This window comes from Hirundo rustica, chromosome 7 (genome assembly GCF_015227805.2).
Source record: "Hirundo rustica isolate bHirRus1 chromosome 7, bHirRus1.pri.v3, whole genome shotgun sequence".
NCBI classification, from domain to species: Eukaryota; Metazoa; Chordata; class Aves; order Passeriformes; family Hirundinidae; genus Hirundo; species Hirundo rustica.
The window spans coordinates 28,591,283-28,617,633 of record NC_053456.1 but is presented as its reverse complement, the minus strand read 5'-3'; the positions used below and the strand labels follow the sequence as shown (position 1 = coordinate 28,617,633).

At 41.3% G+C, this 26,351-nt stretch overlaps 1 protein-coding gene across 11 annotated transcripts in view; it reads left to right on the top strand.

Moving 5' to 3' along the window:
* Positions 1 to 26,351, top strand: part of SLC39A10 (solute carrier family 39 member 10) — a 53,642-nt gene that overhangs the window by 17,045 nt on the left and 10,246 nt on the right. For 3 of the 11 annotated variants that reach the window (XM_040069272.2, XM_040069273.2, XM_040069283.2), the window contains 6 exons: positions 15,186 to 16,259; positions 17,276 to 17,477; positions 21,452 to 21,621; positions 22,573 to 22,791; positions 24,121 to 24,241; positions 25,512 to 25,880. In XM_040069272.2, the coding sequence (XP_039925206.1) occupies positions 15,186 to 16,259; positions 17,276 to 17,477; positions 21,452 to 21,621; positions 22,573 to 22,791; positions 24,121 to 24,241; positions 25,512 to 25,880 (2,155 nt within the window). Of the gene's footprint in view, positions 1 to 1,143; positions 1,290 to 1,641; positions 1,728 to 2,019; positions 2,118 to 2,961; positions 3,117 to 15,185; positions 16,260 to 17,275; positions 17,478 to 21,451; positions 21,622 to 22,572; positions 22,792 to 24,120; positions 24,242 to 25,511; positions 25,881 to 26,351 lie in introns of those variants that run through there. The other 8 variants (XM_040069278.2, XM_040069277.2, XM_040069275.2 and 5 more) reach the window with 8 other exon arrangements.

The window sequence follows — 26,351 nt, the reverse complement described above, 5'->3', positions numbered from 1 at the left end:
CTAAAACATGATGTGAGCTACTGACTTTGGACTAGTATGGTTTGTATTCTAGTGATGGATTTGGTAAGACATACAGCCAAAAAAAATAAGAGGGAGGGATTATTTTTTTTTTCCACTAAAATTAATACTAAAGAGAGAAGAATATGTTGGAGGAGATATTAAATTATAAATTCTATCACGAAGACACAAACCTCATGGGTAAATAACAGAATAATAGGAAAAGTTCAGGAAAGATTCATCATCACGTACCAAAAAATTGGTGTAGTGTAATGCACACAGCTGATGTGGTTTTAGGAAATTTGAGATGTCTACATGTCTGTTTGCTACAGTACCTGCATTAGAATGAATATTTATCATATCTAGAAAAGTTTACTCTGGTTTCCTCTTGCACTATGACTTCGGTTTAATGCTTATGTGGTTTTTGGACTCTTACAGGTAACAACTTTCTTTGGGTTGCTAAACAAACAGAAGTAATCCTTTACGTGTCACCAAGCAAAAAATCGTGTGACTTTGGGAGGCTTTTGGGGTGGATATCCATGAGATATGCCCTGGGCTTCAGACAAGACTAGGACAGGATAGGAAAGGACTCTGGCTCTGCCAGGGCAGACTTAAGGTAGTGCTGGTGTGAATCATTCAGTTTAACAGAGGAACATTTTTAGAAATAATTAGTTCAATACAGTAATGTAAGAATCTAAACCAAAAATGTGTACGTCCTTAACAAATAGAGGGAAGGTCGTCTTGCTTCTAGATACATTCTAGATACATGTCCTAAATACATAGCAGCCGCCTTCTAGATGGAAGCCCGCAATGGAAACACTAGTTATTTTTGGAGGAAAACGTCCTGAAAATTGTATGCAAATTTCCCCAAGGGAAAAATGAAACAGCCTAAAACTTATCTCAAACGTTCCTATAACTGCGCTTCAGCCTTTGAACACGCTTTCTATAAATAACCATTACAAAACATGCCGGTCATTTTAAAGTGAGATTTGTTGTGAAAGACTCCACTATATTGTAGGTCTTACGTTATAAACCAAAATGCCCCCTAATCCTCGGCGTTGAGCTAGCGAGGGTTTTGATTTACCGAAGGTTTGCTTCGGGGGCTTTATTTAGCTCTGTAGTTGTTGTCTAGGAATGAAGCGTGTCGGTGACGAGGGGCTCCACCTCGGCACGGGGAGACGTTTATCGCCCGAACAGGCTTTGGTGGCACGAGCGAGCCTGCCAGGAGTTTCTGGAGTAAATAAACGGGGCTCAGTGCCCACCTCGGCCTCGAAAGGTACCTCGATAGGAAGGTACGAAAAGCCCCGTTGTCGCCGACGGACCCTGTCCCCGGGCGGCTGCAGAGGCGGCAGCTCCGCCGCGGGCCCGGCTCCCCCCGAGCCGCCCGGCCCGGGCTCCCTCGGCCGGGACAGGCCCGGCGGCCGCGCTGCCCCGGGCCCGCGGGGCTCCCTCCGGCGCTGCCCGGGCCCCGCGGCCACGGCCGGGCCGTGCGCGGAGCCGCCGCAGCGAGGGGCGGGCGGGCGGGCAGGGCCGCTACGCCACTTTCGTAGCGCTGGAGGAAATGGCTGCGCATTGGGCAGCGCGGGCTGCGGGGCCGCGTGTGCAGGGCGAGCGCGGCGTAGCCGGGTCTGTGAATAGCGCCGGCGGAGCGGCGGGAGGAGGAGGAGGAGGAGGCGCCGCGGCGGTTTGGTACCGAGCGGAGAGGGAGATGCACACGGCACTCGAGTGAGGTAGCTATAAAACCCCATTTGTTTACATGCCCTCCCCCACAGCCGCCCGGCGCCGCGGAGCGGGTGGCGGCCGGCCCGGGCCGCGCCGGGGCGGGGGGGGGTGCGGCGGTGCGGGCGAGGAGCCGCAGCGGGGAGCGAGCGGCGGGAGCGGAGCGGGAGCGGACGGCGGCGCGCCCGCGATGCGGAGCGGCGAGAGGGGCGCGCGGCGGCGCGGCCGCCTCATCACGTGGCGGCGGGGCGCGAGGCCGCGGGGTGGGCGCGGGGGGCCGGGGGCGGCGGGCGGGGGGGGCCCGGGCTCCCCTCAGGCGGCGGAGCACGAGGCGCCGCCGCGGCCCTGGCGCGTCCCCCCACCCCCTTTCTTCCTCTGCTCGCGAGGCGACCATGCGGCAGGTAAATCCTCCCCGCCCCCGCGCCCGGAACGGGGGGCCCGGGACTTGGCGGCGGGGCTGCGGCTGCCTGGGGCCGCTCGGGCGGAGACAGAAAGGGGGGGCGGCGGGGGTCGTGGGGCGCGGCGGGCCCCCGTGGCCCGGCGGGTTCGAGCCGCACGGAGGTGCCCGGTGCCCGCTCTCCCAGTTCCCTCTGGCAGCCTTCCTGCCGGGAGTGCGGCTTTGGGCGCGCCCCGGCCCTGCCGAGCTCGCTCGCTCGCTCTCGGTGCGGCCACGTGGAGGCCGCGGGTGCGGGTGGAAGCTGCCGGCCCTGCCCGCCCGGCGTGGGCGCTGCGGGGCGTGCGGGGTCCGCCAGGGCCCCCCGCGGGACTTGGCGGTGTTTGGGGGCAGTGCCGGGGCGGTGGATGATGAACGAGCCACGCCATTAAATCTTGCAGGGCTTACGGTTGGGATTTAACGTTAACAGCTGCGGAAAAATCACTCGGGCTGTAACTTGCGTGTAACCTTAACCAAGGGTAAGGGCGGAAGGGTCGGGAGGCTTTGTCGCTGTACTGTACTGATACAGAAATGATGAGTGAAAAACTGATTTCCTGTCCTCAGCCATCTCTGCTGCTTATGCCGCATCCTTTGGAAATACATACTTAACGTTCAAACTGCGGAATAAAATTGCTCTTTAAAATCTCCAGCTATCTTTGTCGTTTTTGGGCCACTCTGTAGAAGTGTTCATGCCTGCTAGCTGTTAAAACTCTCTGAGCAAAAGTTGCCTGAGTAGAAATACTTCTGGTTTCTAGCACTCCTAACACTGTATGTCTGTAAGTAGCAATCATAATGTGTTTTTTTTTATTAAGGTAGGATCTTGTACCGTAACACCAAGGGAACCTGTGATAACCTCGAGCCTGATAAAGAACTGAGAAATGCACACTGGAGGACCTGGGTAGTTTTCAGACGAGCGGAAGCAGTTGTCATCTAGTTAACAAAAGTAATTCCTGGAATGTTCCAGCGGGTATGTTCTTGTATCCCTTTGGGTAGTAGTAACTGACACAGTGACATTAAAATAGAAAAATTCCTATATTAAAAAGGTATTATGTGGAATTCCTTTAATTCAGCTTTAACAGAGAATGCACTCTGATTTCCTTCACTGAGTAACGTGCTTTGCTTCAGATGTGCAGGGAATTAAGAATTTGGGCTGAGGCGCTCTCTGCAACACCAAAGTGAGAGACTAATGGTTACTCTGTAGGCTAATAGTCTGGCATGGTTGTGTAAGACAATGACTGGAAAAAGCTCTGTGGTCCCCAAGAACATTGAGCAGTGTCACTATACTTTACCAGCTAAATTCTTGTGCTAAATTAATGGTTAAAGTAGAATTAGTGGTGGTGTCCTGCAGCATTTTTATTTTAAACTGCTTTTAACTAATGCTTTAGAGAAAAAAGTATGCAGCCATGCAATCTCTTTCTGAAGGAGAATAGGCCTAGATAGACAGACAGACAGACTGTGGAGTGTGTGTTTGATGAGATTAATGGTGGCAGTTCCATATGGGCATTATGTTAGTATCCATGGGTGGGTGAAGAGGTTATACCCTGTTTCCTGTCTGCCATAGGCAATATGACGAGATTCTGGCTACATAAAGAAGAAATTTTCCAAAGCAATGAGCTTTGTTTCAGTTAATATTTGTGTAGGCCCTTGTGCTTTCCAGGTTGGCGTACATAAGACCCAGGTATTAAGTTTGTAGCATATATCCAGTAGGTCATAAAACCTGAAATTACAGCAGAGTTGTGGTTTAAAGTTATTCAAATGTGCTCACGGGCTTTGTCTTAATGGATGTTTTTCCCATTGCAAGAGAAGAATTTATGAAATTGGATCATCAGGGTAATTCAGACTTCTAGAAAGTTTACTTGACATGAAAAAGCAGATGCTGACCATAATTACTTTGACTTGCACAAGTGAGATATAGATAGATAGATAATAGATATTGTGTATATATATATATATATGACAAAATTAATACATCCAACATGGCATAGGTTTCCTTCCTGGTCCTCAATAAATCAAGTGACTGTAATTGACTCTTTCTATTCATAATATGTTTTCTGCAAAGCAGTGGCTGATTCAGCTGTGAAGAGACTTTTTAAGTAGTGCTCACATCACACGGACTTCAAGCTTGTATATAGTCCTAAAGGAAGTGTCTTTGGACTTGTTTGCCTTGGCTGTCCAGTTTCAATGTCGTTTGATCACGACCGCCTATTGTAAAGACTTATTCCTGTCTCTGTCACAGTTTTTACAGAAGTGGAAGTTTTGTTTTGAATGTATGATGGGCACTTGATAAATCAGTGGTAAAGTAAATCAAATTGAGAACATTTATGTGTTTTCATCAGATGGAATTGCTGATTAAAATTACACATTACTTAAAAGCCAAACTCGATGGAAATTTTCCTGTAAGTTACAATTCGGTTCTTTACTGTAGTGAAATTTAGTGGAAGGATGGTGGCATCTGTACAAACTCTTGGACAGTAGGAGGGATGGACAGACACAACTGCATGTGTCAGCAATGAAAATTATACCAGAATGAGAAAAACTTCATTCCATTTTCTTCTCAGTTTGATGATCAACCATATCAGAACACTTGGTATTTCATAGCATATTGGTTTTTAGGATGTTTCCAGAATTGTCAAATGTATATTGACTTTTTGTAACACATTTTAAAAAGTCAGGAGATGTTTCAAAGAATAAAAGTTTAATGGCAGTTCTATTCCTTGGGCAGGTATGCTTTTCACAGGATTGAGCTTTAGGTGCAGGGTGAGTTCTGTGAATACTGAGAATTTATGCCTTTCGGGAAGCAATTTCTATTATAATGTGAAGAAAATCTGTATAACTTCCTGGTTTACTGTGGGAGGCCAGCTTGATTTAGGTAGCAATTATTTAAAACAATTTTATCATCTGAAAAATATTATCTTTGGGGGTGGGCTACTGAAGTTACCTTAAATGAAACTAGTAATTTTGCCTTGCTGATAAAGGCCTGAAGTAACACTTAATGCAGAAACAATTAAGATTGCACTTACATCATTCTTTAATTACAGCTGAGGTATTACTTGAAATACACCTAATACGGTCTGGTAAAGAGACCCGTTCCAATCAGGCAAAGCTAATAAAACCCTTTTTTTCTAAATTTCAAAAACTGATTGAAATGCTGGAAACCATGTCCTGCCACAGTGTAACCTCCTAAAGGAGAGAAAGGTATGTGCTGCACCAGTCCCCCTGTTCACAGTATTTTAGTGCTGCTGAATCCGTGCCATAGCTCCAGGCTTTTTGGATGTAATTAAAATCCAAGGAGTAAAGAAGTTAAAAAATAGTTGTTTGAAGTCAGTTTTGTTACCTCTTGTGATAGTGCAAAGTCTGTACAGGTTTTAATACTCAGCTGGAAAGCAGTATAAAAGACTTGGAAGATGATGGTTTTCTGATGTCAGTCTCAAAAAGCTTCTGAGAAGAAGGGCATGTTGGAATTACATGTAGGGTGTTGTACCCATGCTGGGGGACATGATTCACTGGATTGGAAATGTTCTCCTATCACATTGTGCTGCCTCATCTTCTCTTTCCATTTCCTGGCTGCTTTTTCCATTGCTGCAGAGGAGGAGTGACTCAGCTGTTGTCCTTTCTCTCTGACCCAGGAGCTTCATTCTCATCTGGCTGTCACCTTCTCTGTAGCCTCATGAAGTCTGAGAGAAACCTGCCCCTCTTTTTGTTCTGTGTTGACAGTCACAAGTCAGCATTAAACAAAGTGGCATGTCTATACAAAATGTGGAATATTAACAGAAGACTTAAAACTTTGGAGAGAGAGTGAGTTTTTGGACTCCTAATAGGTACAGAAAATGGTATAAGCATTCAATTTGGTGCTTAAGTGATAAGCACAGTTCTGAATAAATGTGAATAAGTCTGAATAATATCTTAAGTGATAAAGACAGTTCTGAAGTCACTGAGGTAGCTAAACCGATCTGGATTTGGGAGAAAGTCTTTGTAATACTGGAAGTTGATGTATAACTGATCGTGTCTGAAAGTCATCAATCTACATCGTGGTTGGTTAGATAAGATAAAATGCTCTTCAGGTTAAGAATGTATGAAAAAAGTTTTATGCTAAATTTGCATGAAATTGTAAGTACAGTAAACAGAGGCTTTCTGCAGTGTTTCTGCATGTAGGTTATAAATGCTTTAGAAATAGTTACCAATTGCAGCTCCTAGTAAAGACCACTATAATCCAACATGAATTCCCGACAGGTGTTGTCATACAATTTATGTATAAAGATGCAGATCTCTAGATTACCTGACTTGCACCACTTTCATAAAAAGCTCTTGAGGGTGGTGATTATTAAAGGACAAAAAAAACCCCTTGAATTCTCAAAGATAACCGTAAATGATAAATTATTTACAGCTGGTGATTTGATATCTATCAATAGCTAGATCGGTTTAAAAACCAAGTTAATTGCTGATAATAGCATGCAGTCATACTGAGATTGGAGCATCAAAGAAAAACAAAGGAAAAATATATGTAATCTTCAAGGTAGTCTCTTTCAGTAGACATTGTTCAACATGATGATTCTTGTGGAATTTTTTTTTTTTTTTTAATAATTTTTTTTAGCAGTATCTTTGTTAATATTGATTTACATTTTAAATAGGATTGAGTAACACTAAATTCCATCTAGCATTGTTCATGATAGCCATTTGTCATTTCTACAGCTGGCAGCTGAGTTCAGTTCCTCTTGCAAAATAACTAGTGGTGCCCCACGTGAGTGTTCCTACAGGTGGGAGCAGTGAGCCAGGGCTGCTTCAGTCCTGCTTCATTCACATCTTGTACAGAGCAGTCCAGAAAAGCTGCTTCAGTGTCAAGTGGAAGATGGCACTCTGTGTTTCAGAGGAGGATTATTTTACTTCTCAGGGCTGTGTGCAATTTCTGTAACCATTCCTGTCAAGGAAGGCCTCTTTCCACCAGGGCTCCCCCACCCTGATAAGCACTCCCATTTTGTGAAATGCAAATGGTACCATATAGGCCACACATATTGTCTGGTGCTGTGTGCAGGATATAGAAGCATTTCTTTGTGCTGTCCTGAACATCCATCTGTAGAAGACAGTATCTCAGGCTAAAAGTACGATTTCAAATTGTTCTGGCATACATGAAAACTTAAGAAATGCTACTTGGCTGCAGCCCAAATAATGTGGTCACCTTGCAATGCTAAGTTTTTATGCTAAATATAAAATATTCCTGTTTATTTGATCTCTGCTACAATGCATAAACAGGATAGATTTCCATCCTTACTGTTCTGAACTGTGCTTTGAGGCAATTGTCCAGCAGAGGCATTGCATTATATTAATAGGGTCCACTTGTTCCCAGACCATACATTCAGTAAATAAATACACAGTAGCTGCAGCAGGATGTATATACAAGATTTTGCTTTTCGTTGTTGTAGGCCCATAACTAGTTATTCTTTCACTGAGTTGCTGTCTTTGTACTTCAGATAAGAGATTTGAGTTTTGTAAAATGTGTAGTCTAAATTTATGCATCTGTGTTTTGCAGAGTCCCAGAAGTTCATTTTTGGTTGCTCTAGGCAAAAATTCTTATGCTGGCTTTTGCTAACTCTCTTATGTTCAGTAATAGGGAGAGGAATGTGAGGCTTTAATGCTGACTCCTAAAAGAACTGATGAAGATGAGGTGCTTTAATAACAGTGCAGCAAGTATAGCAAACTGTTATTGTTTCCCTTGTATCAAGCTTTGTGATTCAAATTAATTGCAATAAATAGTTATGCTGAGTGATGTAAAATACTTTCCCAGTCTTTGAGGACAATATTTTGCCTTGTCTTGTACTGTTGTTGAGTTCTTAAAAAAGGAATAAAGTTGAAAAAGGCAAATTGCTACTTATTTGTGGAAAATCCTGAGAGGTTCTATAAATATATACTAATTTACTAGAATTTTCCCTATTTGTAGCTTAATAGTTAACAGTAAATCAGCAAAAACAAAGGATTAATTATGTTTTATAAACGAAAGATTCTCAAAGTGAAACACCTAGAGGAGTACATTGTTCTACACGTAGAAGGAATGTGTATCAACAATGGGAAAACCCCACTTTTTTGCTGAATTTTGTCCATATCCTATGAAATGTGTCGTACAGGAATTCCTTGTATTCAATCAAGCAGTGATTGAATAATAGTGAAATACCAAAACGATGCCTCACGTGCTCTGCAGTTTTTATTCTGGACATGCAGTTACAGTTTGCATCAGTTTGACTTCCCTTGACAATAAGCAATGCCAGACCCTTAACATTTCTGCCTCACATATTACCAGTAATACGGTGCTTCCTTTCCCCTCTTCTGTCTCTAATCTTGCACTAAGAGTAATAGTGGGTACTACATTTTATAATAAGAGTAATATTAAATACTGAAATTTCATTATTTCACCTTAAACTTGTGTCCCTTCCGAGTTAATACCTTGCTAAGAAAGGTTTATAGTTTGTGGTGAGTGAGTTTTGAAGCCATTTGTGATAGTTTGAACGGTTGCCTCCATCACCACACAAACCTGTAATGAGTGGCCAGGTAGATCTTTCAGAATCTTCTTGGTTAAAATAAATGATGGCTGGGAAATGGAATGAGTTCTGTTGAGATCTCACCTGGAATGTGGTGAAAATGACACTAACTGGTTCAGCTGGGCATTTTCTTGGTGGATTTGCCTGTTGAAATATGCACAGCTATTTTATGTTCTGTGTCAGACTGGTTAAGTGTTACTTCTGAATCTGCCAAGACGTCTTCACAAATTCCTTTGTCTCCCACAATTACTGAACAAAGACATGTTTGGGAGCTCACTAATTCAAGATGTCACTGGTTCCAGTAGCTGCCTGCTGTCTGAGAGTCGTTCTCCTGGTTTGTTTTCTTGACTGAGTAAGTTTGCTAAGTAGAATTTGAGTGGCATGTTGGCAGAGCACCTTATAAAAGTCTGTGGTGTTGGTTCATTAACTAAATCTCTTATTTAAAAATACAGATTTGATTCAATAGTATATAATTTGAAACCTCTTCGTTCTAGAAATGGCCTTAACAATCGAGCAGTAATTTGTCATAGCACATGTAAGAGAAGTATGCTTTAGTCTTGTATTTAAGTGGACTTCCATAATTGACAGCTTTTCTAAATTTAGTTTTCTGGTTTTTTCAAGTGAGAGAAGTCATTGGTTTAGCAGTAGGCATGCATAATTTCTTTTTGGATTGTACCCTAATGGACAGAGTAGTTTCGTTGATTGATTACCTATTGATGTCAGTATATTAAACACTCATCAAAGAAATGCCTTTAATGCCTTCTAACATACCACAAGTACTACAATGTAGTGCAGGGATGAAATAGTTATAGTGGTGTAATATTATTACACCAATAATATTAAGTAAGTTATAAGAACAATAGAAGTACTGCAACTGGTTTTTAACACTTTATTAGAAATATTGTTTTATTCTGTTTTTGAGGGGAAAGTTGGAGAAATTATTCTAAAATGGCTTTTGATAGGAAATACGTTTTAGTGTTATTTGAGTGCATTGTGAGGTGGCCAGTTGTTTTATTTGTGCTCTATCAAAATGTTCTCTTCGACTGCAGATCAACCAGATCAGTAACTGGTGTTCCCCCCTCAAGCTGGGTGGCTCTTTTTTTGTGTGGACTGTGGTGTTTGTGCAGCTGAGTGGTGAGCCAGATAGGAAAAGTAATCTGTCATGAAAATAATCTTTTTTTTTTCTTTTTCTAGGCTGTTTTTCAGCAGAATCTAGTTGTACAGCTGCACAGTGAACAACAGATCAGCAAACAAATGTGCTGGTATCCAAAAATGGTTTGGTGGGAATGGGAGCAAGAGAGTGAAGCAGTGGGGGAGGGCAGCACTGCTGCTTTAAGTGCAACACCAGCTTAAAATGCTTGGTTCTAACCAGAACAATTTGCTTACTTTCAAAAGAAAAATTAAACATTAAAATGCAGTTGTAACTGGTTCATCTTTTCAAGCATTTCAATCTTACAAGCACTGGTTGGTATCTTAATAGGATCTAATTGAACAGTATAGCCAATACAGAATATTGGCACAAAAGCAAATTAGCTCTGCTATAAATTCATGTGCATTAATAGGTGTTTCTAGGACTACATCCAACTTATATATGAAAGACTGCAAATTAATTCTTGGTGAGCAGAACTTACAGAACTTCAAGTATTCTGAAGTTTTTCTGTTCTTTTGAGCTCTGAGAAGGATCCTGAATTCAGCAATTTCTTATAAATAACTGACCCTTTGAAAAAGGCTGTGCAGTTTTTTTATGTTCAGAATAAATGCTCCTTTCTGGATAATTGAGCTGGTAGATTGCTACTGTATTAGTTCAAGATCATTTTATTATGCTTTTCAAATATTTCACAGTTCAGATTTTTAGGAAGTATTCATGGTGTGTTCAGTTATGCATAAATGCCTTCTGTACTCTTTAAGTCTTATCTGGTATTAACTTAGCAAATAGGGCTTGGATCAATTAGTTAATGGTCTGTTCTTACCAAGTGCCCCTCCTACTGGGCCATAGGTTTTCAAATGAATGAGTTTTACTGAAATCCACAAACCTGTTTCACTGAAATTGAAGACGGAAGAAAATACAGGAGATGGGTGAGAACTAAAGTTGGAAATGGTTAATTTTAACTTTATTGATCTGTAGCATGTTCTCCTGTTTCGATTAGCAGAGGCTAAGGTCTGCTTAGGACTGATAAAATAGGTTATTATTTAGTTAAAACGGGTTTATGGGTTTTGTAAAATGTCTTTTAGTAACAACAATATATTAATTTCATGTTATTTTTTAAAAATATATTTAACCTTAAAAATGTGTGCTAGATTAATAGAATTTTGTGTTCTAGTTTTTGTTAAAAACGTGAAATTTAAAAAATGTAGAGTGGGTTCATTTTGATTTTCAGATTCTGGCGTTTATTTCTTCAGATATTTGTATGAAGTATTGCACAGTTCAGGGTGGTGGGGAAGCGGCATACAACTTTCCTGCATGTACATTGGAGCAAATACCTGCAATACAGAAAAGAAGTTAAATTTCTAGGACTTGTAAGAAAAACTGTCTTTGTGTAGTCAATAATTATTTAAGAAATATTTTTTTAAGAAATGGCCACTTCTCATAGAGCTGTTACTATGAGAAGTTCTTAATAGAATTGAATTACACAAGTGCTGAACTTGCACTGCCTCACAGTGAGAATGCCTTAGCTTGGTAAGAATATTGCTTTGTCCTTATTTTTAGCATCTCCTGTGTCTCTGAGCTCTCTCTTGCCTTAGCTGCAGCATGTGCTTGGTGTGGAACTTGTAGCTGCCTGTGAAATCTTGCTAAGGCACTTTACTCTCTGTGGCATTCATGCTGAGAGGAGTTAACTTGGAGGAGTCAAAGATGTTTTTCATGGATGAGCAGAAGGTTCTTCAGAGAGAACAAGGATAAGAAAGTTGAACAACAAAGAAGTGAAACTGAAATTACTTGGGAAGGAGCGTGGGAAGGGAAGAAATCAGTACATTTATATTACAAATATTTCAGGTTATTAAAACTGTTGGGAGTAGCAAGAAGAAAGGTTAGGGGGAAGAAAGTTGGGCACTTAAAATATTCTGGTCAGCATTGTACTCTGAAAAAATGCTGTGCTACGTGGGCTGCAAATGCTGGAATAACAGATGTGGCTTTCATTTGAGTTTGAATTTTTTATGACCACATTATTTGAATCCAAGTTTGTTGTTTTAAGTAAAGCCTAACGTTTGAACTAGTTTTCTAGTCTCAGTGAAATAGTTGGTGATAAATTAACAAAAATGTGCCCACAAATCATGTTCGTATTCCAGGCTTTAAGGCATAAAGTGCTATATAAGAAGAACAGTTGTAATAGCACTGTGGATAAATTTCAGAAATCCAGGGGAAATTTACTGAAAAAAAAAGATTTTAAAAAGAAACAAACCCAACTCTGATCACCGGTTCCTTTGCTTAAGTAGCTGAAGCACCCTAGGCAGACGGTTTGCAGAGATGTGCAGAGAAGGCAGCTGTGCTTGTGCACTGCCCGGGTGCTTTCAGCTGAAGCCTCTGTGGGTGCGGATGTTCAATCACTTCTCCATTTGCTGCAAATGGTCTCTTGCACTGCAGTGTGGGGAGGGGATGGGCTGTCCTGGGCAGCATCTTGGGCCTTTCTGAAATGCCCTCTGGTGGGACACACTTCATCTTTGCCCCTGCACACGTGCTTGTTCTAATTTTGGAGCTTGCCTTGTGGTGGGCTTGTCCTGCTGTCTGAGGCGTCAGATAGGACTTTGCTTGTTCTTGTTGCAGCTCAGGGAAGTGCAGTGGGTGCTGTTATTTCAGCCGTGCCCTTTACGGGTGCTGTAATTTCTTACCCACCCACAGCTTGGAGCTCTTGTCTCCTTGGGATCACGTTCCTGCCCTTCAGGAGCTGTGGAGGGGAGCTGGGGAGGCAGCAGGGAATCAAAGGAGTGAACAGAATTGGGCAAAGGCTGGCAGCAGTAATAGGCAGAATCTTTTTCAACTTTGGTGTAGCCTTGTCCTCAGGCTGCCCTTGCATATTCTCTTGAGGGGATTTGAGAGTCTTAATGTTCCTATAGTGAGATCAGCTATATACAATTTTGTGCCACTGAAGTGTACAGAACTTGGACTTTAGCCTTCCAGTATTATACACATATGAAAACTGTCTGACAGGTTAAACATGACAGCTATTTACAGTAGCCTAGAGAATAATGAAGCTTGTTTAAAAAGAAAGAATTCATTCTTTCTGGTTGTTCTTTCGGAAACTTTTTATTATGGGTACATTTGTTTTTTAAGTCTCTTTTCTGTAACAGATGTGCAATGGAAGATACAGAATATTATAAATACAGGATCAAAAATAGTGTGCTAGGGTTATTACTGTTTTAACTGAAAACAGACAGGTAATTGATTTTGAAACTGGTCTGACACAGCTCAGCTCTTGTTTTTCGGCAGTGAAGCAGAGTCATAGGTTACAAACTATTTTAACCACTAGGCCATGGAGAAAAGGTACCATTCAAAGCTAAACACCACAATTAGAGATGCATGACTAAAGTTTCCAAGTAATGTATTAGCAGTATTGTATGAGACAGTCACATGGAAAAGATCATGAGGTTGTGAAAAGGATTATGAGCATGCTTTAGTCATGAATTTCCTGGTAGAGATATTTTAGTCTGGATCATGCTTGTTTAAATGAGAATAATTTAACTTTGCTTGTTCTGACTGTATTACCATTATGTGGCAAAGGGGGAGAAAATGTGTCTTAATATTAACACTTTATAAAAAAGTAAAAGGTATAGTTAATATATATATTAATATATGAATACAATATTTCAGTAAATTTTGGGGATGAACTTACCATACTGAACTACTTGAAAAGTTGGTCACAGCCCTGAAATCAGTAAGGGGAATGTAGGGGATTGGATTGGAGACAAACCACAGTCATTCCAGACTGATGATTGAATAGTTGTTTATAACAGTAAACCACTAATGTACAATGAGTAGCCATTGACCTGTCTGATGTACATAGAATCAATTTTGATGCAGATGCCTCCATTTGACAGATACTCTTCTGGGCTTATATTTTTAAATGGGACAGCATTGCAAAAGAGTTGTGCTTTTTTAAAAATTATTTGTAAGGTTTTGAAGCTCCAGTGAAAAGTGAATTTTTGTATTTTGGGTTTGTAAAGGTTAACAGGATAATGGGTTTTCCCCAGTCATCTATGTTGACACATTTGTTTTGCCATATCATATAAAGTCCTTTGAAGGCAGCTCCTTCCTTTTCTTGCCAACATAAGTATAGGAGTTTCCAATAGATGCTGTGTGTGTGCAGTAATGTGGTAACAAATGTTAAAGCACAAAAGAGCAAGCTGGTATTTTGGGAAAGTAAGATGGACTTCGGGTGTTTCTGGTTGGCTGCAGAGCACTTTCCTGCCGGTTTCACAAAGCACATTTTAGTGAGCAGCTGTGGGAGGCTTGGGAAGGACAGCCAAATTTCTGCTGTCTCATGTGAGAGTCAGTGGCACTTCAGGATGCGCTGAGCAGGTCACTCGTGTCTGGGAATGCAGGGCCAGCGGCAGCTCGAGTCAAGGTGCACATCAGGAACTAAAAACACTGACAGTGTTAAAGCACAGCTGGCCTGTTTCCTGTCCCCTTACATTTGCTGCGGTCAAAGTAGTGAATTGTTTTCAATTCTGAACACAAGATAAGCTTTTGCAGTGTCTCCTTCGTAACCTGGTGTTGAATTGTAAGTTTTTTTACATGTAACACTAAGTTGAAAACCACACTGATGTAATTTCTAAAAATCAGCACTAGCTGCTTTCAGCTCGACAGCTGTCAGCATTAACAGTATTTTTTGAGTTGCATAAGCAGGTGCTTCCATATAACCCTGCTTTTAAATGGATGTCCATGTAGATCTTTGAAGTCAGTAAACCCATGTAAGTGAAAAGTACTAAAAAATGAACATTGAAGCAATACAATGAAGTTGGTTAATGACAGCTTATTGGTAATTGGTGATTTCAAAATAGGGAATTGTGTGCAGTGTGCGTTTAGTGGAGGCACTTCAGCAGCCCGAAAGAGAACAAATGGTGCGTGGGTTTTCAGCTGTATCACCTGCCTGTCACCCCTGTGAACGGGAAAATATAGCATTGTTATTTTAAAATAATTTTTATTCTTCTGTAGCTTGTGTTTTATCAAGATTTTCAATATTATAGGTTATCATAAATATAGATGCCTCTGAAAATATGCACAAAAGTATTCTGATGTGACTGACTGTAAATGTTGTTAATCTTTTTCTTATCATTGCCTCCCGTAAGTATAGTTTGTAAAACTGCATGTCTAAAATACAGTCTGTCTTACTGTTGGATAAGAAAAGTACATTAATACGATTTCTGCAGTAGAAGTACTGCGATTGCAATTCTTTTATTGCCAATATGTAAACGTTTTGTGATTCAGTTGGCATAAGTGCCAAACTGATAACGCCATATAAATTGACCTTGAGATTGCTTTTACAGCTAAGTGCTTCCCTTTGTGTTTCTTGTAGGAAACAGAGATGAAGGTACACATGCACACAAAATTTTGCATCATTTGTTTGCTGACATTTATTTTTCATCAGTGCAATCATTGCCACGGAGATGGACATAACAGTGGTCCCAAAAAGGATCGTGTACACGACCATAATGACTATCAGATCTCAAATGAATCATACTTCCAGAACGGAGGAACAGAATCTATGCCCAGTAAATTTTCAACATTGGAAGCAGAAAATGAACAAAAATACTACATTGAAAAGATTTTTGACCGCTACGGTGAAAATGGAAGATTATCATTTTTTGGCCTGGAAAAATTGTTAATAAGCCTTGGTTTGGGAGAGGTAAAAGTAGTGATGATAAATCATGATGATATTGGCCATGATCATGTTTCTCACTTGTATGCTTTGGAAGTACAGGAAGGAAAGCATTTTCATCCTCATAACCATGCTCACAGCCACTCAGATTCAGAAAACCAGACCACTGTTGGTGTGTCTGCAAAGAGGAATCATAAATGTGACGCTGAGAGAGACGCGGCGGTGCCCCCCGTGAAGGAGGACGGCAAACACATTCATAACCAAAGCCGCCGTCACCACCACCACCACCACTCGCGCCCGCACCGGCACGAGCACAACGGCACGCGCCACTCGCGCAACGATTCCGTCAGTCACGGCCACCACACGGAGCAGAGCCACGAGCCTTCCACGGAGACGAACACCACTCAGGATCAGCCAGAACGGAAACAGCGGAAACAGAAGAAGAAGCAGAAGAAGATCAGCGAGACGTCGGGAGACACCACGTGGGATTACGCCCCGGAGCACGATCCCGGGGATCAGTACGAGCACAATCGTGTTCACAAACACGACCACGTCCATGATGCCTCTCACTTGCACGTGCACCACCACGAGCACAGCGGTGACCGCTCTGCCGGCCACGGGCACCAGGATGGCAGCTTGGGTGGCGCCGCCGGCCACCGCCACACCAGCAAGCGGGAGGCCTCGCACAAGCAGATCAGCGTGAGGAAACACGCTCTTCCTGCAGCACGTGGTCACAAGGATCACAGTGAGGACGAGCACAAACATGAAGAGGTGGGTATGAAATGGAGAGCTGGTAAGTTGACTTTCAGTGCTGTCACATAATAATTGAAGGTGTGTACCCACAAATAACAGAGGCACGTTTGGGACTGCGGTGTAATACAGGTAAGCAGAGTGACAGAAATAGAGGTCACTGCCACAGTTCTGAGCGTACTTTGAACGATCGTTTCTGTGTGCCCATCACCTATCTTTCCTCAGCGGCTTGTTGTCATGCCTGTTTATCTGTATGAAGTTGATCCATAAAGCTTGCTGAGATAGCCTGCTTACAGGCGAGATTTTTCCTTTCCCGATATTCCTGAATATTGCCACCACGCACACCTTTTTTGGACTTCTTTCTGAATCTGAGCTCATTAACATTTTTGAAAACTGCACAGACACTTTCCTAAAACACCTGCATCCTTTCAGCACACTTCTGATCTTTGTCCTAGGAAGTTAGGAAGCAATTGCATGTGTAGCTTCAGTAGCACTGTGCTCAGTGGAAGCTCTTCTGTTTTGTCCTTCAGCATCCATTATTTCTGCCAGCACCATAAATCCTTTCCCCTTACAGTTAACTACAGATGCAGGACCTTGTAAAGTCATAATTTTAAGCTGGAAGGATGGAGGGAGTGCCGAGTTCAAGGTTTCAAAATGTATTAAAGAGTGAAACTCAAAACACAGAAGGTTGGTAGGTAAACAGAAGTGTTGAAAAACCTATTTCGGATTTACATTTTTCCACTCTTCACCTGTTGCTCTTTCTTCATTGCTTATAGTGTTTAAAGACTATGGAAACTGCTTTTCATTGACATTTATCAAAAGCTGTGTAGGTGTTGGGTGACTTGAGTTTGTGGTGCAGATATTTTTACTGTTTCTTTCTCCCATAAACTTAGATCAGTTTAAGACATGTGTTAGCGCTGGTGAAACATTTGGACCAAAGTTCCTGCTTTGTTTGTGTTCTCAAATAATATCCTGCATTTTCCATAAGTGAAAATAAATGCCTTTATTTTTAATTTGTTTGTACAATTTGCTTGCAGTGCTTAAATGCTACGCAGCTGCTACGGTACTATGGTGTGGAAGCCAGCTCTCTAATATCTCCTGAGCTCTTCGTGTACATGTGCCCTGCTCTGCTCTACCAGATTGAGAGAAGGCTTTGTATTGTACATTATGATGAGCTGGATGATCTTACAAGAAATAAAAATGCATCCATTGAGAATAAAGATAAAACAGGTGCATCAGGTAGGTGTCTTTTTTTTTTTAGTGGGACTGAGGTGGTCTGTATGTTTTCTCAAAGCTGGAAAGTTGCAGTGTTACTTTGGCACTAAATTTCTTAATAAATTTCACCTGGACCTATTAATTCAGGAATAGAGAACAATACTTCCATCACTGTTCATTCACTGGAAGATAAGGTTTTAGGTCTTGCTATTTTCATATTTTAGCAGTGAGTGTCTGTAGAATTGACATGCAGAATTTTTGGTGATCTTAAAAAATAGGCATAAGCAAGTACAAGAGCATTTAAATTGCCATTTCTGACACTTTCTTTTTCTGACTATTTCTCACTAAGTACATGAAAAGTGTTCCATCAAAATCCTCTGTTGCCGGTTTTAATTTTTTTTGTGTGTACCTTGAGTAAAACTGAGTAGACTTCTTATCATCATAGTTCTAAGTTAAAGTATTTTTCCTACTGCTAAAGCAGTTACTTTAAGGGTAGAATCCAGTGTTCGGATTTCATAACTGAACGTACTTTTCAAATACATCTTTGCCACTGCTGTCTTTCATAAATTATGATGGAACTGTTGATGTTTAGCTACATTAAAATATTAAAAATCTAAAAAATCTTGGATATAATGTTTGTATTTTGAAAATAAAAGTATTGGTAGTGGGAATACTGATTAGTACTTAGGTGCATATCAGCATCATTAGAAATAAAGCTTGAAATAACTGCGTTCTCCTAGGTGTTAATAACTGTTGGGAAGAATGCATTGCTGGTAATCTTTCTGAACAACTGCAGAGTCATTAAAATAATTAACTTCTTATAGATAAATCTACTCTAGTGACACATCTGCTGTCTTGTTAGCTGCTCAAAAGATTGCTGTGAAGCAGATACAGTGGGTGTTTGGTACAACAGCAAATTGCTTTGTGGTGTGGTCTCAGTGTAGTAAGAGCTGACCCTGCCTTATTACCGAGAGCATTGCTAGAGCAGCTCTAAGCATTTTCTGCCAATTAAAATGTTAAAACCCTATACAAAGCTGTCATGTTGCACATGCTTTGAACCAGTTTAATTAGGAACCTTCTACAGATGGGTGCTTCTTTTAAAAGACTGCATTTTATTTCTCTGTAATGAGAAAAGGAGTTCATTAATAACTCAGCTTGAAGACCTTTACCATTTTAAGAGACTTAATTTGCAAAATTAGTGAAGCTTATCGTGAATGCTTAACATGTTTTATGGCATCTGATATCTTGAGTATAAATAACACCTTTGCCAGTTAGTTGTAAAAATTTGGGTTCTAACTCATTGATTTGGTTCTCAAGCAGTAACCTGCAGGTCAGCGTGATTAGATAATAACAAATCACTCTTCGTAACAATTTCCTGTATTCTCTTGTATTAATTACAGCAAGATTTCAGTTGATATAATAATAATTGTTCCTTCTTATGTAAGGAAGCAAATCAAAAAAAAAAAAATCCTAATGGGAGTATGAGGATTGTGGGAGGTGTAGGGCAAATGTCAGTCATAGAGTAACTTAACGTTATAGGTTGTAGGACTGTACTGAAATGAAAGCGTGTGCACACCTGAGCTAATAGAAACATTTTTAGATAGAAGTACTCACCAAAGTTAGAAGGATGCAGTCACTTTTAAACACGAGCATTCTGTGGTTTACTTTTGTTTTAGTTAAAGCTTTCAAACAATCTTAACAGGCCAGCGTTGCTTCTGTTCATTGATACCAACCTGTGCGGTTTCCATTACCTCTGCTACTGTGGTTTTCTAAAGCAAAATAATTTAATTACCTGATGGCCAAAAGCTTATGAAGCCATGTTGGGTTTTCTTCATGTTATTTACAGATAGTTCTGTGACACCTTCTAATGGAGGATTTTCAAGGGCTTATCCATAGAACTGAGCTTTCACAGTGTAACTGCTGGAGACTGTCACCACTGCGGCCCCTAAACTGAAAAGGAAGGGCACACCCTGCTATGAATGAAGCCAATAGAAGTCATACAAGTAAACAGGGAAGGTTTTGTTTAAAGATGGAGACCGCTTAGAGCTGTTGATGAGGAGCTCTCAGATCAGATACAAGTTGTAATTCTGCCCGTGCAGATGCCAGTGCTCCCTGGAGCTCAATCCGCGAGGGGCACAGATTCCATATTCTAATGTCATGTGCCTTATCTTAATCGTGATGCCGGGTTTAGGTCCTGTATCATCCATAGGAGTATTCCAGCCCCTCAGAGGTGCATCTGCCAAACCTGCTGTGACAGATGAAACTTAAGCCTTTCCATTTTTCTCCATGTAAGGCTGTTGATCGTCTAACACATCACTTAACCCTGGAGTGTGTCCAGCCTGGGGGCAGAGTCCTGCCCAGTGGCTGTGTCATTTTTATCTGGGCTGCATGTGCATGCATGCTTGATTGAGCATTGAGGGACAGCTCCGTGTATGCTGGGTTTCCAGCAGAGCCTGTCAGTCCAGGGAACGTAGCTAAAGTGCTCTGGGGATCAGTCAAGGCTGTGGCAGTATTTTGGTCATCAGGGTCCTGCCTCAACTTTAGACCTTCTTTTGTATTCCTATTTTCCAACCTCGCTTTTTCAGTTCCTCATCTGACTGCAGACTTCCTCTTATCACCAATTCTCTTTTTCTCTGGTCTCAGTACTCATGTCTGTCAGTGCACACCTCATACTGTCAAAAGCTTTTTCCAGTCATTTTCTCCCAGTGGATGTGGTCCTGCATTTCAGTTAGATTGTTTCCTTTTATGCAGTGTTGTGGAATGACAGCCACAGACTTAGTAAGAATGAATATCCCAAAATGAAATTTAAAGCAGCAGATGCTGTGAGCTTTGGAGTTGAACCAGACCTAGCCTGTAGCGGCCACACTTCTGTTGGCAAAGCCATATAAATCTGCTCCCTAGGGGATTTGGTACAGACAGAATTCTTGGGGTGTTTCACCCTGATGTTGACACTGAGCAGCTTCAACATATTTGTTCCTCTCCTCTCACCCATACCCTGCCCTATTTTCCAAGTTTTTTTCCCCTACTTGTGGACCCTTACAGATGCAAGGGAAGTCAGATTGTGCTCTGAAATGTGGACATGTTAATGATTCTGAGTCAAGAGCTGTAACTTACATTAAATTTGGCAAATTGTGGTAGACATCTTTGATTAACAGTGGAGCTAGGAAAATCCCTGTGGAAGAAAATCAAGTTTGTGCTAAAACTTAAAGAAAATATTTTATTAGAGTGAGATGCTGACTGGAACAGACATGTCTCTGTTTATAGGATCTGTTTCTTCTGTAATTCCTCCTTTTCAATGTCAAGTAGAAATTTTCACATCTTCCCTCATTAGCAGGAATACGTTGGGTGTACCACACCCCATTATCACTTCTTGTTCTAATGACAGCAGTAGAGATTCTCAGAAAAAATAAATGCTGCACTTTGGTGGTAGCAAATTGCTTTCAGCTTTTCAAGCTCTCATTGTAGCATTTGATTTTAGAGTTCCTGTGCCAGAGGTTGAGTCTTCTCATGAATAAGTGTATGTTTCAAAGCACCAAGTGAAATAAATAGTGCCAGACTAAACACGTGACTCCAAATGGGGAGAAATACAGAATCCAGGAAAATTTTGCATTAAAAACAACTGTCAGATACACACTAGTGCTTGTAGAGCCCTAGTAAATTAGTTAGCAGAGATGGTTTTGTTTCAGTATGAAACTTTGCTTTTTGTTTCGTGAAGGGCTCCAAAGCTAAGCCTGGAACTAACAATCACAAAGAATTGCTGGGCTCTTTTTAGCTAATTTTTTCTGATATCTCACTATATTATACTATGCTGTGAATAAGCCGCTGCATTTTTGGTTTCACTGTGGACTTCAGTATTGCCTTTATATCTTTCAACACCTTTTGAATGAACAATCACACACCTTAGGTTAAAGGAAAGTCACCTTCTTAAGAAATAGTTGAAAGTCATTAATCAGCCTTAAAAGTTCTGATAACCTTTCTGTGTTCATTTCTTCCCACAGCCTGGTTTTGTGGTATCATCTCTATCACCGTCATTAGCCTGCTTTCCTTGCTAGGTGTGATCTTGGTTCCCATCATTAACCAATGGTGCTTCAAATTTCTTCTAACTTTCTTGGTAGCTCTGGCTGTAGGAACAATGAGTGGAGATGCACTGCTCCATCTCTTGCCACATGTAAGTATGTTCTCCTTACCTTTCATTTTTAATTGTAAATGAGTCTAGAATTTTTGAGGAATTGTTTGATAGTGTCAATAAAGAAATGTTCAGTGATGCACCTGTAGATTGACTTGACTGTGAGGAGCACCAACACTGCTGGAGGCTTTCTGCTAACAGAAAGGAAGGAAATGTGTTTCTCAGAAACAAAAAGGTGGGGAAAAGTAGTTGTGTACTCATTGTTGAACTGATCTCAGGCTATTGTAAAACACTCATGAGCCCAACAAAAGTATTTGAAAATTAGAAGTATTGCTGTCTCTTGTTTACTGATAGCTGTGTATCAGTACCACCTAAAAGTATTTCCTGGGGATTAACCTGCCTAGATTTGAGGGAGAAAGTAACCTCTAATGTAGTGAATCGAACAATTGCCCAGGAAAGGTAAGCAGCTTTTAATTCACGATGGTGTACTGAAATTCTTGAAAGGGGAAATGTTTTCTAAAATTTTGTTACCTCAGTTGTTTAGCACAAACACTAACATTGACATGTTTTCTTTGTACAATTCTAACACACTTTTTTGGTCATGGTTTTAGGGGTTTTTTAAGTTCCTATTTCAGATGAGAATTTAGGCTGTTATTGACTGTAATAGCTAAAAAAGTCATAAGGCTTGGTTGCTAATGGGAATGTAAGAATGGTAATTCCTTGTTACATTTCTGAGTGTTAGTCTCACCTTCAGCATCGTGAGAGAAAAACTGAAGCTGCATTATCTACCCCCTCAAAAAAACCAAAAAAACTCCCAGAGGAATTTTTTTTACTGATCATGGTGATGAACAGTCTGTTGAAAACTTACGTGGCAAAATGTGTAGGTGAGAGGCAAAGCCAAGAAATGGTGGGGGTCGATGTTGTTTTTTCTGGCCCAGTGCCATTTCAGTGTCCTGGCTGCGCCAGTGGTGTCACTCTTGTCTCTCCCGCCAGTCCCACGGAGGCCACAACCACAGCCACCACCATGGCCAAGGCCACTTGCACGAGCACAGGCGCTCCCACCGGCACGGCCACGCGCACGCCGCGCACGCCGAGGGCTTTCTGGAGGAAAATGACCCCGTGCTCAAAGGGCTCTTGGCACTTGGAGGCATTTATGTTCTCTTCATCATTGAGCACTGTATAAGAATGTACAAACATTACAATAAACAAAAGGTAGGTACTGAAATTGTGTGCTGCTGAAAGCTGCGTTACCTAAAGCTACCCTGTGAGTGCTGAGGATTGTGTTTACTCTGTGAACAAGTGCTGCTGCTGCTGCTCTGTATTCTGTCTGACGTTACGTGAGGGATCCCTTTCCTAAAGAAATTGCTTTTCTCAACAAGGTAATCTGGGAAAACTGTAGAAATGTGACGGAGGAAGCTACAGCTTTCTGGCCACTGCATTTGGAGGTAGATCTAAGTAAAAGAGTTTGCAGCTCTTCCTCTAAAGCTCCCTGAGGTTTTTTTGCAAAAACAGGAGAAAGCATTACGTAAGAAAGATCTGGTTATACAGCCAGCAATTGTCAGACAATTGACAAGCAATTGAGCAGTTTGCTCTTACCTAACAATGCCAGTGTAACAGAGTTATCCAGGTTTTCCACATCAGAAAAATGCTAAAATTTTCAGACCTCCTGCTTTCTATTAATTGCAGTCAATTTTTAACTTGTTTCTGAAAAAAATACTGGATTTTTTGTGCTTGGGGGCATTCTGTATTTATGATAGGGGTATAAAAGGAGAGCAAGTACTCCGGAGAGTGTGAGCATGCATGGAAATTCAGTTTTAGCCTTTGCCTTTGTCATTCAACTTTAGGAGAAAATTATTTTGGTGAAACTCCATCTGGATTCTCCCAAAATGACTGTGAAAACTTTTTACCTTCTCTCTTTTCATATCAGACTTGCCGTCTGAGCTGGACAGGCAGCAAAAGATCTTTGTTGGAGGAGGCATTTCTTAGATCTTCTGATAAAAGGATGCAAACTGTTACATCAGGCATATCTTCTTTGAGATTAATGAAATAATTAAATCCCCTAGGCTGCTGTGGCAAATCCTTGGGGTCTGCTGTTTGGGCTGCAGATAGAGAAAAGCTTGCTGCTTTCTTAAAGGGTTATACAAGGAAATTATAGGAATGCAAAACAAAAAAATAAAGTTGAACAATTTAGAGGAGCTGTCCTTGCTGCATGTTGGCTTTCTTGAACAAATCTAATAGCTGTGTGGAAGTATTTCTGGGCTGTGAGAGCAATCCTTGTCAGAATATCCCCCCTTATTAAAGTAAAATATCTCTCTGTGTGTGTTCGGAAGTGAGATTCCGTGGTAAGTGGCTGAGAACTCCCACTGGGAAAGGGGTTGTTGCTGAGCCTTCTAAAGATCAATATTCTGAAGAAACATATTTCTGTCATACATAAGAGAGTAGCTTGGTCTATTTAGAAGAGATTTTTGGACAGCATTTCAGTTCCTGTTATTTCCATCAGTGTCCTTTTACAAATCAGATGCTACCTGTTCTCTGTTGCAGAGTAAGCAAAAATGGTGCAAAAAAACCCCAACTGAAGAATCACCGATTGGAAGGAAACTTTCTGATCACAAATTAAATAACAGACCAGATGCTGACTGGCTTCAGCTGAAACCCCTTGCAGGTAGGCAGTTACTGTCAGAATTCTCTCTTATTGGGAGATCCATAGTAGGAGCAGGTTACTGGGGCATGGTGTCTAGCATGTAACCTCTTGTACAGTTTTGCTGCTATTATGCAGATCATTGTTAATAAGACTTAATAGGCTTTCCCCTATTAAATCTTCTTTTGTTTTCCTTAGATCTGAGAGCGCTGAACATTTCCTAATATGGCATAGAGATGGTTCTCAGACTTCTGAAGTAGTTGTGTTTTGGGTGGCTGTGGGTCTTTGTTTGTTTGTTTGTTTTCAGGATTTGTTTTCAGTGTGTGTTTTGTGCCTGAGTAGCTCAGCCCTGGCAAAAATTAGATCAGAAATGAACACCCACATAATGAATGGAGATATCTGTTCGACTTGGAAGATTCCAGCATCTGACCAGTTATGGATAAATAAAATCTGTTTCTTTCCATAAATACCACCAAGTATCCTGAAGTATCCAAAACAACTGCTGCACACTGTAACTTCATGACAGCCTGTGAATGCTCATGCTGTGTGTACCCAGAAGAAATGTTCTATCCCTCTTCTCACAGGGGGAGAGAAGAGCAAAGGTTTTGCTTCATAACCTTCCAGTTCTGTTGCCTGCATGGCTGCAGAATTAATTTGTTGATGACGAACCTATACAAATTCATGTTTGTACAAATTAGGTTTAGTTCATTTGATTGGTTTGTAGAAGGGAGAGTTAGGACTGCAGCCTTCTCCACTCAAACAATCTCAAATGGGATTTGGGGCACTGACGCAGAATGTGGAAAGTTTTTCAGCAGGGCAGGGGTTGGAACATACATTTGAAATGCCTGCGTGACAGTGGAGCTGAGCTGTGACCTGGGCATGTGCAGGCAGAGCCAGGTAGGGTTTCCTGAGCCATTCAGATCCCATCTACAGCTCTAAGACATTATCATCATTCTGGCAACTCGCCTTTGCCAGTGTTGAACCATAAACTTTGTCAGTAGCAAAATGACAGGCACGAGCATAGGCTGGGCTGAAAGTGCCTTTGAGTGCCATGGATGCAGTGCTGCTGCCTTGTAGTGGAGAATTCTGTATATTGTACGTGCAAATTTGTGAAAAAACGTCTCAGTGACAGACCTTGTTTTGGGATTGAACGCTGACAAAAAGGCTACTAGGCTGGAATGTGTTAAAATACTTGTTTTGCTTTGCCAGAGCAGTTAACCTTTAGCTCAGGGGTGCAGTGGTTGCTGGTTAAACAGGAACTGACTCAGTGTCTTTCCCAACTGGTTCGATGCAGGAGCAGACGACTCGGTTTTGTCCGAGGATCGGCTGAATGAAACTGAACTCACTGACTTGGATGGGCAGCTGGAGCCCCCTGCCAAAAACTACCTGTCTGTAGAAGAGGACAACAACCTGCGCCACTCTCACAACGACGTCTCCCACGCCGCCCAAGAGCACGAGCTGCACGATTCCGAGTATGACAGCCATGGCGAAGATAAAATGATAGCTAGAAAACACAGTCACCACTGGCATCACAAACATTCCCATCATTCCCATGGCCACTGTCATTCTGGAAAAGACCTGAAAGATACTGGGATAGCTAATATTGCTTGGATGGTAATTATGGGAGATGGCATTCACAACTTTAGTGATGGCTTAGCAATCGGTAAGCAAAAGCACTGAGTATTTCTCAACAGTTTCTCCTTACCTTTAGTAACTCTGCTAATATTTGACTTATCAGTGATCACAGGTAAGGCTTCCAGTTAGCACCTGTGGTTACTGCCATTGTTCAGTCTCCTGCAGAGCATAAATTAAAAGGCTGCCAACTGTAATAGTTTCCCTTTTGTTAATAATCTGTGCTATTTCCACTAAAATTATCGTATCGGTAGCAGCGATAGTCACAATCTCTGCCAAGGAGAGATTGGTACAGACAAACCTTGGGATTTACGGAGCACAGTAACCCACGTTTCTTGTTTGGGTCTCAGTTGCCTTAGAATTATAAATAAATGCCTTTCAGTCTTTATTTAGAATGATATTTATTAACAATAATAGTAATACTATTTCTATATACTGCTAACAAATAGAATTACACAGTACTCGCAAATAAAAATACACCATGAGTGAGGTTACAGAAATA